Genomic DNA, 12,515 nt, shown 5'->3' on the forward strand with positions numbered 1-12,515 from the left:
CAAATCCAGAGCTCCCTGGATGAAAAAGGAGATAGAAGTTCAGGTAAAGAAGGAAAAGTGTGCTTATGACAGGTATCAGGTAGAAAATACAATTGAGAACAAAAGGTTCAGAGGGGAGGTGAAAAAGCATATTAGAAAAGTGAAGAGGGATTATGAGAAAAGACTGGCAGCCAACATAAAGGGGAATCCCAAAGTCTTCTATAGACATTTAAATTATAAAAGGGTGGTAAGAGGAAGAGTAGGACGATTAGGGACCTAGAAAGGAATTCACACATGAACGAAGGGGCCACAGCTGAGGTATTAAATGAATACTTTGCATCCGTCTTTACCAAGGAGATAGATGCTACCCAGGCCATGATGACAGAAGGGAAGCTATGTCACTAGAAGGGTTCAGAATTGATAAGGAGGAAGGGTTGAACAGACTGTCAGTACTTAAAGTTGACAAGGCACTAGGGCCAGATGAGATGCATTCAAGAATGCGGAAGGAAGTGAGAGTAGAAATTGCAGGAGCACTGGTCATAATCTTTCAATCTTCCCTAGACTTAGGGGTGGTGCCAGAGGGCTGGAGAATTGCAAACATTATGCCCTTGTTCAGAAAAGGGTGTAAGGATAAGCCCAGCAATTATAGACCAGTCAGTTTAAATTCAGTGGTAAGCAGGGTTCTAGAAACAATTTTCAGGGATAAAATTAGTAGTAACATGGAAAAACGTGGGTTGATTAGGAAGAGCCAGCATGGATTTCTAAAGGGGAAATCATGTTTAACTAACTTGCTGCAGTTTTTCGAAGAGGTAACAAAAAAGGTAGATGAGGGTAATGCTGTTGATGTGGTGTACATGGTTTTTCAAAAGACATTTGATACAGTGCCACACAACAGACTTGTGGGGAAAGTTATTGCTCATGGAATAAAAGGGACAGTAGCAATGTGGATTCAAAATTGACTGAAAATAAGAAGCAGACACTAATGGTCAATGGATATTTTTCCGGCTGGAGGAAGGTTTATAGTGAGTTCCCCAGGGGTTGATATATATTAATGATCTAGATCTTGGTGTGATGCGGATGATATGAAGCTTAGAAGTGTTGTGAACTGTGAGGAGGATGGTGTGGAACTTCAAGAAGACATAGACAAGTTAGTGGAGTGGGCAGATAGGTGGCAGATGAAGTTCAATGCGGAGAAATATGAGGTGATGCATTTTGATAGGAAGAAGATGGACAGACAATATAAAATAAGGGGTGAAATTTTGAAGGGGGTGCCCGAGCAGAAAGACTTGGGTGTATATGTGCATAGTTCATTGAAGGTGGCAGGTGAGGTGGAGAGCACGGTTAATAAAGCATATAATATCCTGGGCTTTATTAATAGGGGCATAGAGTGCAAGAGCAGAGAGGTTATGCTGAATTTATATAAGACATTAGCTAGACTTCAGCTGGAATATTGTGTGCAGTTCTGAGCACCATATTATTGGAAGGATGTGAACATATTGGAGAAAGTGCAGAAGAGGTTTACAAGAAAGGTTCCAGGGATAAGAAACTTCAGCTATGAGGATAGTTTGAAAGGTTGGGATTGTTCTCCTTGGAGAGGAGAAGGCTGAGAGGAGATTTGATAGAGATGTTCAAAATCATGAGAGGGCTGGACAGAGTAGAGAAGGAGAAGCTGTTTCTGCTCATAATAGGATCAAGAACGAGAGGGCACAGATTTAAAATGATTTGCAAAAGCAGCAAGTGTGACATGAGAAAAAACTTTTTCACACAAGTGGCTCATGTCAGGAATGCACTGCCCAGAAGTGTGGTGGAGGTAGGTTCAATCGAGACATTCAAGAGGGCATTAGGTGATTATTTGAATAGAAACAATGTGCAGGAATTAGGGGAAAAGGCAGGGCAATGGCACTAGGTTAAAATGCTCATTTGGAAAGCTGGTGCAGACATGATAGGCTGAATGGCCTCCTTCTGTGCCATTCAGATTCTGTGATGCTGGGACCAGGTTATTAACTGAAATGCATATCAATACCACATTTTCCTTTTCGGACTGCTTATCAGAATTTTGGGCACAAGTTGCCCATGATTTCTCATCAAAATTTAACAGATAATAGAATGTATGTAAAATGCAGAGGATAAAAATCTAGACTATGTTTTCTGGTTTGAGAAGAATGCATCACATTTGTGCAGTCAGCATAATCTTCTGATTTTAGGCAACAGAGCACAGATTTAATTTGTATCTAACCTTGTGCCATACCTGTCCCATGAGTGTTTGATGAGGATAGCGTAGACGGAGCTTTACTCGGTATCCAGCTCCGTGCTGTACCTGTCCTGGGAGTGTTTGATAGGGACAATGTAGAGGCAGCTTTACTCTGTATCTAACCCCGTGCTGTACCTGTCCTGGGAGTGTTTGATGGGACAATGTAGAGGGAGCTTTATTCTGTATTTAACCCTGTTCTGTACCTGCTCTGGGAGTGTTTGATGAGACAGGTGTAGAGGGAGATGTACTCTGTTTCTAACCCCGTGCTGTACCTGCCCTGGGAGTGTTTGATGAGACAGGTATAGAGGGAGATGTACTCTCTTTCTAACTCTACGCTGTGCCTATCCTGAGGATGTTTGATGGGAACACTGTAGAGGGAGTTTTACTCTGTATCTAACCCTATGTTGTTCCTTCCCAGTGATTGTTTGATGGGGACAGTGTAGAGGGAATCTGATTGTTGGTAGACCCAGCGTGTGACATTAATGGCAGGTTTTAAAATAAGATAGGACTGGCAGTAAACAATTACACACCTACTAAGATTTTATTGTCAGGATCATCGGGTAAAGAAAATCTGGCTGGGATTTCCTGTGCCTGCCGGTGTTGGATGTGTTCGGTGGCATGAGCGGACAACATGGCGTGATCGGTTTCATGATGCTGTGAAACCAGTTCATGATCATCTGCTCAGTCCGCCAATGACAGACTGCATTCCCCGCCATCGGACATTGGGAACTCATTGTAATACATCAGCATATCATAATTAGGCCAGCGGCCGAAATCGTTGCCCACCCCACCAGCTCAATCATCCATCCACGTCATGTGCCGACGTATTTCACAACAGCAGTAGTGACGTGCGCCTGGCAGGCTGCACTTCATTAGGGACTTCAAGGTTTGTTTGCCTACCTTGCTTCGGGCAGCACTCGCAGTCATCAGTGCCAGGCTTCACAGACAGCACCACATCACTTTTAGGGGGAGCTCACAGCAGGTCTCTACCTACCTGATCAGCCATATGTGGGTGGCTTTTCAATGACTGCAGGGCAAGGTCTAGCTTGGGGAAGGGGGAGAAGTGGCCTGAGGCAAGGGAAGAGGCTGCAGGGTGAGGGCTGTACTGGGGGAGGGTTTCCCAGGGTGTGTGTGCAGGCACATGTTGATCTGTGCAAGTGGCCTAAAGACAGTGATACCTGAGGAAGCAGTCTCCAGAGGAGATGAAGCCAGATGGACATGTGAGGGTGTGTGTGTGAGAATGGGTGGTGATGACCCTTGAGCTGGCAGTGAGTGAGATGCCAGTGAATGTGTGTTGGGCTTGAGTGTGTGAGTTTAGAGTGATGAGATGGTTGCCTTACCCTGACAGCACAGATGAGATCAATTCTTTCTGCATTGGATGGCCAACCTCTTCTGTGCAGCCTTGGCACTGATCACCACTGCCATTGCCTACCAAGCCTGGTTGGTCACACCACTGCCCATCCTGCAGCCAGATTGAGGGAACAGGACATTGCGGCAGGCCTCCACAACATCCAAAAGGCATTCCAGTGACACATCACTAAACCTGGGGGCTGCTGTCTTTTTGCCTTTCGTGGACATCTTCCCTGCAGCAGTCCGGGGCTGGGAGCGCTGAGATCTGTGCGTCCGACTCGATGAAGCGGCGAGGTGATGGCGTGGTGGGCAAATGAGAACCCCCCCACCATTGAAACGGCCTGTTTCCCGGGAATGCACAAATAATGTGGCAGGTTTGGGGATACAGTGTGAAAACCCACCATCGCGGCCAGTGGATAAAATGTCGATTTACCCACTTGCTACCAACTTCACTGCAATTCAAGATGATTCCACCCTCTGTCTCTTTATCGTTCTCTCAAGGTTTGACCTGATTTGAGAAGGAGGAGAGATTGGGACAAGCTGAGGACGGAGACAATGTGAAACTGACCATCGAGCAAAAGGAGCAAAATCCCAAACTCAAAACTGTAACATTTTCAATCCTTGTTGGATTGTGATTTGTACTGACTGATTTCAGCAATTGAGGCTCCTGTCCAGCTCATCTTAACCTTATTCTCTCTATCCGCAGCATCTTCAGAAGAGGAGAAAAGATAAAAAAGGCAAAAAAAGGGGAAATTCTTGGATTATTTGCTATGATTCTACCAGGAACTTTATCCCAATAGATTGAACATCCTGAGGGAGGATTCTGATCAATACTGATCAGGAGTCATCATGAATCATTCACCCAGTTTCTCTCTCCAAAGATGCTGCCTGATCTGCTGAGTATTTGCAGTATTTTCTGTTTTATTTCTGATAAATACTGTTAAATGAAACAGAATGAATGCAGGCTAGGAATATGAAATAGACGTGGAGGAGAGCAGGAGACATTGGAAACAGCGTTAAACCATTAGCAGGAACTTTTTAGTTCAATAAAAGTAAACAGATATCTCTTCACTTATGAAAAAAGATCTTCATCTCACTGCTATTTTTTCTCAAATAAAACAAACTCAAGGTTCATTTAGAGAAATTTAGAACAGGCTTGAATTTCACCTGGAAACAGCTGATGGAGAAGATCTCAATTTGTGATTGGCTTATTAATGCTAAAACTCATGTCAATTACAGTGATACTTCAGTAAAGTGAGTGAGATAGAAACTTAGCTTCAGAGTCACACTGACAACAGACTGAGGGAAGCTGGCACTGGGTGAAGTCTGATCACAATTGGCAAAAACGAGAGGATTAGAATGGATGTTGGGAGATACTTTACTGTGTTGGTGCTGGTTTTAATTCATGGAGCCTGGGCTGTGAAATGTGAGTTATGAAAAAGTAAAGTTTAATAGTTTATAAATTTTAATATCTGATCCCACTGGATTCAGTGTGACGTTATTTATAGGGACTGTTAATTGTATATTAACTGGGTTTTTAATTGAATTCAGCTGTTGGATACTTACTGGGGATTTACCGATATTCATTATATATATTGTATGGGAGCAGTTAGGAGGTACATGTCTGCAATCTGTAACTCTGTAAATAAATTGTTTTATATAGGAGCAGACTAAAAATGTGGTTGATGGTATTGTAGTTAGGTGCACGATATGTAATGTGTGTCTCTGTAAATAAAGGCTTGTAAGTTTATAGAGACTAGGCTTCAGTTCTATGCTTCACCACCTGGCTATCTGGATTATAACATTATTATATTTATATTGTAATGCAACAACCACAGCTTGCATATATATATAGTTCCTTTTACATAGGAACATGTTCCAAGGAGTTTCACTGGGGGTTAATCAGACAAGACTTGAAAGAGTCCAGGGAGGAATCACTTTAAGGGGTGACTTGCTTGGTCAAATTAATTGATTTTAAAGGAGCTTCTTAAAAGAGTAGAGTGAGGTGGAGAGCTTCAGGGAGGGAATGTAAAAGTTTACGATCGAGACAGCTGAAGCCATTTCCACCAATGGCGGGGTGTGAGAGCCAGATCTGGACAAAGTCTGAGTGCTCGGAAGGTTGTAAAGCTGGAGGAGGTTACAGAGACATGGAAAGGGGAAGTCACGGATTAATTTCAACAAGAGGATGAGAATTTTAAACTTGAGGTGTTGCCAGATGGGGAGACAATGCAGATCAGTGGGTGCAGGTCTTGGTGTGAGTTTGGACATGGGCAGCAGAGTTTTGGACGAGTTCAAGTTTATGGAGGGTGGAAGATAGGAGATCAGTTAAGAAAGTAACAGAACAGTTGAGGCAAAAGGTAATGGGAGCATAAAGGAGGGATCCAGTAACACATAATCTGAGGCAGGAAGTGAGACAGGAGAGGTTACAGAGATGTAAGTAGGCAGTCTCAATGATGGAAAGGGGACGACATTGGACACTCAGCTCTGGGCCACAGAGGTCATTAAGATTGCAAACTGTCTGATTCAGCCTCAGTGAGTGGCCAGGGAGGGGAATGAAATAGTCAGCTAGAGAACAGAGACAATGATCAAGCAGAGGCTTTGATCTTCCAAATAATTCGTTAGAAGAAGTTTCTGCTCATCCAGTGATGGACGTTGGACTCTCAACGTGACAAATCAGAAACAGTGGAGGGGTCGAGAGAAATGATGGTGAAGTAGAGCTGGGTGTTGTTGACATACATGTGAAAACTTAATGTAGTATTTTTGGATGATGTTACTGAGGAGCAGCATATAGATGAGAAACAGGAGGGGGGCAAGAATAAATCACATTGAACTTACACATAATAACACGGCATAGAATCCGGCCATTCAGCCAAACCGGTCCATGCCAGTGTTTATATTCCACTTCAGCTCGAACATCCTTCCTCCTCTATCGCTAATACCTCCATTCCATTCTTCATCATGTGTTTATCTAGCTTCCCCTTAAATCCACCAATACCTTTCACCTCAGCAACACCAAAGATAACAGTGGGAGCAGATAGAGAAGCCATTGAGGGGACTCTCTGGCCACAGTTAGATAAGAATAGAACCAGATGAGATCAGTCTCACCCAGCTGGATGATAATAGAGAGCTATTAGAGGATGGAGAGGTCAATCATGTCAAAGACTGCAGATGGATCAAGAAGGCAAGCTGAAGAGGACAGAAAGCTCCCAGGGAGCAAAAAGGCCGAGAAGGATGAGGAGGAAATGCTTATCTTTGACACATAGGGTACCATTTGTGGATTTTGAAAAGAGTCATTTCATTACTGTGACCGAACCCTGACTGGAAAAGTGTCTTTTAAAGGTGATAGAGAGGGACAACATCTGAAGAGAGAGAACCATGAACAATATTGGCTAACATGGGGGCCAGGAGGGGGAAGTTGGATGATCAGCAGTTTGGTGAGAATAGGGTTGAGGAGGTGGGTCTCATGGACAAGATGAGCTCAGAGAGGGCAATATGGGGAGATGGAAATGAAACTAGAGAAAGATGTGAGTTCAGGGAGAGGGCAGGGACAGCATTAATGGAAGTTTGTCCAGGTGGGCTAGTGGAAGGGAGGGAAGTGGCAGAGGCAGCTGATGGGATGGTTTTAATCTTAGTGACAAAGAAGCTCCATGAACTCCTTGTTCCTGTTGGAGGTGAAGGTGGAGGAGACAGGTTTAAGAAGACAGCTTGCAGCAGAGAAAATAAACCTGCAGATACCTTTGCAATGGGACTCAGGCAGAAGTTAAACATTTTGAAGGAGTCAGGAGATGGCAGTGGGGTAGGGTTGGCAGTCTGGGCACATTCAGGAGATTGGGGCAGAGGACTTCTACTGTAGTGGCAATGTATATTACACGCTCTGTCACGGTATGACCTATGCCTATCTGCCCCTAAGACTCTCATCTTCCCTAAGACTACAACTATTCTGGGATGGACTTAATCCCAGGTCACCTTGCAAGTTAGCCCACACTGCATGATCACCCTCTCTACTTGCTCTCCAATGGGGAAGATTTCTGGCATGAGATCTTTCATCAGAGCCTACAGGATGCTTTCAAGAGTCCTCCCTCAGTGTGCCTCTTACTCAGCGTCTTTGGATGATGTTACTGTGGTTGTCAGTCTAATGTAAGGATCGAGTGGACAGATGAACTCTACACATTCAGTTGGCACAACCCGCTCTTTTATCCATTGTAATCTTTACCCCTCCCCATCCAGATGATCAACTATGGGCTGTCACAGATGGCACTGTTAAGAAGCATGGCATTACATCCGCTCTGAATGTGACCTGTGGCAACAGACTCAAACTTGCTAGTTTTCTCAGTGCCAAACTACGTGGTCGTGATATCAGCTGAGAATATCATTTGTGCAATTGAAGCTCTGTCCATCACAACTTCCAACAACCACTTCAGCCCATATATTGTGCAGTCCAAGGATCATACTTGTGTCCTCACAGACAACAAACCTCGTGTGTAGGCCTCTGAGAAACTGTGTAGGGGAGAATTTCTGCCAGTTGAAGGACACACTAGTTTCCTTTCCACAGTCAGTCGAAACCATACCTCTTACAGATACCTAGCTGGATCTGGGAACATTTCTTCGCATTCTGCAAGCTGCAATGCACCTGACTGTGGGGACCCCACATGTCAAGCTTGTTACTTCATACACCAGATCTCAGCTTCCACCATTCTCTGGAGATCCATTGAAGACATTGGCCGGAATTATTGGTGGGGGTGAGGAGCCAACCAAAAGCCCATTCAGCGGGACAGGAAGATCCCGCCCATTGTGTCAGGCTCCATAAAACTCCCTTTCACCAGCAGGCCAGCATGGCAAGCTAGCCAGTCTGAATGTCACTTCCTTTGTCGAATGCTTGCCTACCTGTTGAAAGGTACCTGCCCTTCAAAGCAGCTTACCAACATTCACAATGTCAAACCACTGGATGGTAGCTACCTCTAGATTGCTACCATTGCTTGGATGGTTTACTCATTGTGTGGCACAATGAGCCCCTTTCCCCTTCCAGGGAATGCATTATCTTTCCATGTAATGTTCTGAAAAACCTTACCACTACTCGCCACCTACATCTTGGTCACCCATCATGTCATCAGCTCAAATTGGTCACTCATCAGTATTTCTATGTGTTCGATATGGATGCCTCCATTGAACAGGTTACAGCTAGCTGCCATATCCGCGCTGTTCTCCAGACCATCTCACACACTGTTGTAACCCAGTCTCAGACATTCCAGAGGTGGTTAGCATCTCATTTTCTGCTGTTATCAAGAATGAGCAACAACTCATTTTTCATGTGCGATAGTGTGTCTCTTCTTACACTGCCACTTGCATCATTGCCAATGAACAACATAACACATCGAGGGATACTCTCTCCAGTTGTGCTTTGGGCTTTGTCTACTTGATGGTTCCCAAGCTGTCATACAGATAGATCCAGCCCCTGGTCTTTCTGCCTGTTGGGAGACAAGCTGCTTCAGGAACATTACATTGTCATTGAGTTTGGGAGATTGAAGAATTCCAACAAGAACCCAGTAGTAGAGAAGGCAGTATGGGAACTGGAGGGCAAGCTTCTATGTCAAGAACCACAAGGAAGGCCTATTATACCTTTGACCTGGTCTATTGCCACTGCTCGACTCACCTTCTTCCTTCATTCCCAAGGCCTTTCTGCAAGAGAGTTATGGATTCAAAGAAATCAGTTCATCAATGTGCAGATTCCCCTGTCCAACAACAGGGTTATTGAGACTCAACATCGGATCAGCCAGGTCAGAAATCCAAGGACTCCAGGACTCCAACTAACACTCACCTCAGTTGATGTTGGTGATTTGGTCTACCTTCATGCTGATTAAAACAAGTCACAGACCTGCCAGTGCTACTTGGTTACCTCTGTCGATGATGGCTGGGGCAATATTTGCAAGTTCATCTGTTCCCAACTACATAGCACAACTTATTCATCCAGGAGGTCTGGATGCTCCCTTCCTTCTCCGCTGGGTCTGTGATCTGCTCCATTTCCAGCTATGCTTCTACCAGCCATCGTGAATGCTCCCGACCCATCTGGCCTGTTCCTGCACACACTAGCATAGCAACTGAGCTGTCTACACCTTTCACAGCTCCAGTCAACGACAGGGTCAACTATGCAAGCCCCGCAGCCTACAGTAGATCCCCCAGTCACTGACATTGGGACAGGTCCCTGAGCTGCCCCTCGAAACAGATGCTGATAACTGATCTGGAGCCATGGCTTTATCGCTGATCCAGTCTCGTGGTCCCCAACCTAGAGCCTTGATCTGACGCAACCATCTGATCCAATCTTGCATCCCCAAGCCCAGGCTCCTGATCCTATACCAGCAGATTGTAGCACACCTAGCCAGCCAACTGCATGCACCACTAGCCCTGTTTCCTCAGAACCTGTGTTATGATGCTCCACTTGACATAGACACCTCCAAAAATGGATTTTGTACTTCAGGATAAATGCTAATATTTGGGGGCAGAATAAACTCCAAAGGCTGGAAGGAAGTCCATCCCTGTGAAATGTTTGCCTTCCCACATACAATTCCTCTGCATGTGTTTGAATTACCTTTTGCAGCTTTTGTTTCTTATATATGTGATGCTGTAATCTTTCCCCCTTTGTTCACTTGAGCCTTCATTTCAATGCAAAGAAGCTGTATGCCAAAAAAATTTTGAAGTTTAATATATGCATTGTTACAGAAAGCAATTCCATGGACATGGAAGAGAAAGAGGTCATACCATTACATGTTATCGCCCTCTGGTGGCTGGGAGCCCATTCTCATTTGCATGCGAACATTTTGTATTGGAGGTTGTACAGCTCAATTTGCGTTATATTAAACCTCAACATTTTCACCTAAACACTATTAATATTGTGATCCAGTTTATGTGCCAATCTGAAGGTGAACACAGCTCACTGGCGCAGTCATAGAACCAAGATTAGAGCCACTTCAGGAATTTGTACAGCGAAACTAGGGCCTATATTGAAGGTTCAGTTTAAGAAATAGTTTGATTCTCAGAGAACTGTATTCTGTTCAGTCAATCAGTACCTGTAAATTAAGCCAATTTGTTGACTTATAATTAGCCTTGTTTCAATAGAATGATCATCAGCCTACTTCCGGAAGATAGGAGTAATGTTCCCACCTGGACATGCATGGTCAGGATCACTGTACCCAATACAGGTACAGATAACAACGGGTTTTATCGTTAAAGCCTTGGATCCCACTATCATGTGACTAGACATTGGGTAGTAAAGCAAAACTACTGACTATACTGATCTCACCGACGATGTTCCCTAATCAAACAGCAACTTAACTGATTATCCTCAGAATGTATTCACTTAACACAGCGGCAGGTAGCTTACTAAGCCAATTAAGGGACCTGTTAAAGCCGTTCTCTCCCTACCCTGCAGTGACTGAAAGATGGCCAGAGAGGCAACTTTCGGCAGTAGATTGTGGACAGGATGCCAGCAGTCCAGGTGATGAAAACAGCCACAGCTAGGGTTGTCAACTTTCCAGGATTGGCCTGGAGTCTCCAGAAACTGAAGATCAATCTCCAGGACAGTGCTATGTGCAGCCCTGGAGAAAAATCATAGGGATATTAAAACAGATAGGTTTTATTTTTTAAAAATCTTGGAACATTTCTCTTTACCAGATATAAAAAAATATTTAAAATGGGGGTAGGGTGGGGAAGACTGCTTGGCTGACTGTCAAGCATCGTGCAATTGGATATTGAGTTAATTTTGCTTCCCAATTGGGGTAGGAAGGCAATACATCACAAGGATGGAAGAATGGGTATGTTGGCTGACTAATGGCTGGAGCGTAGGGGGCAAAATGAAACCTCCAGGTACACGTTTAGTCACAGTTGGCAACTCTAGCCGCAGCCCACCCTGTGAAGGGTTCCTTCAGCACCAGGAGCCCACCTGCCATCCCTAATTTAGAGGGTCAACACACTCTGTGGCCAATCCGAAAAAATTGTGTCAGTTCATTATTGCCACATTTGATCCTGGTGTAGATCCCAGACTCCAAAGGGAAAATCCAGGCAGGATTTTTTTTAAAGCGGTTTACTGACTTCTGACTATGGGTAACCTTGGCCCTGGAACCTGTGGGAGTTCAGGAATACTTAGCCTGATTGAGGGTCGATTTATTAGGGAACAGAGTCATTGCTTGATTCAATCCAACTATGGGATTGATATTTCAGTCGGTTTATTCCTGTTTTAATCGGGTTGTTTTGGTTTAATAATGTTTATTCTCAGGTGCTGTGAGCTGTAATGCTGACTCTCTCTCTCTCACACAGACCAGCACAAAGATTACCTGGTCTACGTGGTTCAGGAGCAGAGTCCGGATAAACAGTTTGATGTGGAGGTGGACGGTGATGAGGTTCTCTACATGGATTTCAACCTGAAGAAGGAGGTGGCGCGGATCCCCGAGTTTAACAACCAGGCAATGCAGGGAGGAGAGGCGGGGATCTCAGCCAACATCGCCATCATGAAACAGAGTCTAAATGTGTTGAAGAACCTGTCGCACGGGACCCTGGAACCGACATGTAAGTGACCGGGTTCACCCCCCGGGTCAGAGCTGGAACCAGGCTCAGTGAAACCACGGGGCCCGGCCCCGCCCAGAGCCCGGGCCCCGCCCCGCCCAGAGCCCGGGCCCCGCCCCGCCCAGAGCCCGGGCCCCGCCCCGCCCAGAGCCCGGGCCCCGCCCCGCCCAGAGCCCGGGCCCCGCCCCGCCCAGAGCCCGGGCCCCGCCCCGCCCAGAGCCCGGGCCCCGCCCCGCCCAGAGCCCCGGCTCCAGTGATGGGTTAACCCGCAGCTCTTTGCCCACTGCCCCTCCTGCTGGATTTATGTCCTTACTCCCCAGTCCCTGGGTTTTGGAGATTTAATCCCAAACAATTTGGGTTTTGGGAGAAAAGATATTTAAAT

The 12,515-nt window shown here is 45.3% G+C and overlaps 1 protein-coding gene across 1 annotated transcript in view; it reads left to right on the top strand.

The window, feature by feature from the left end:
• Positions 1–4,847: 4,847 nt before the first annotated feature.
• LOC121291593 (H-2 class II histocompatibility antigen, A-U alpha chain-like) overlaps positions 4,848–12,515 on the top strand; it is a 37,047-nt gene continuing 29,379 nt past the window's right edge. Inside the window, exons 1-2 of the mRNA XM_041213021.1 lie at positions 4,848–5,006; positions 11,888–12,136. Coding sequence (XP_041068955.1) covers positions 4,940–5,006; positions 11,888–12,136 — 316 coding nt within the window. The 5' untranslated portion in view covers positions 4,848–4,939. The remainder of the gene's footprint in view (positions 5,007–11,887; positions 12,137–12,515) is intronic.

Source organism: Carcharodon carcharias, chromosome 19 (genome assembly GCF_017639515.1).
Source record: "Carcharodon carcharias isolate sCarCar2 chromosome 19, sCarCar2.pri, whole genome shotgun sequence".
NCBI classification, from domain to species: domain Eukaryota; kingdom Metazoa; phylum Chordata; class Chondrichthyes; order Lamniformes; family Lamnidae; genus Carcharodon; species Carcharodon carcharias.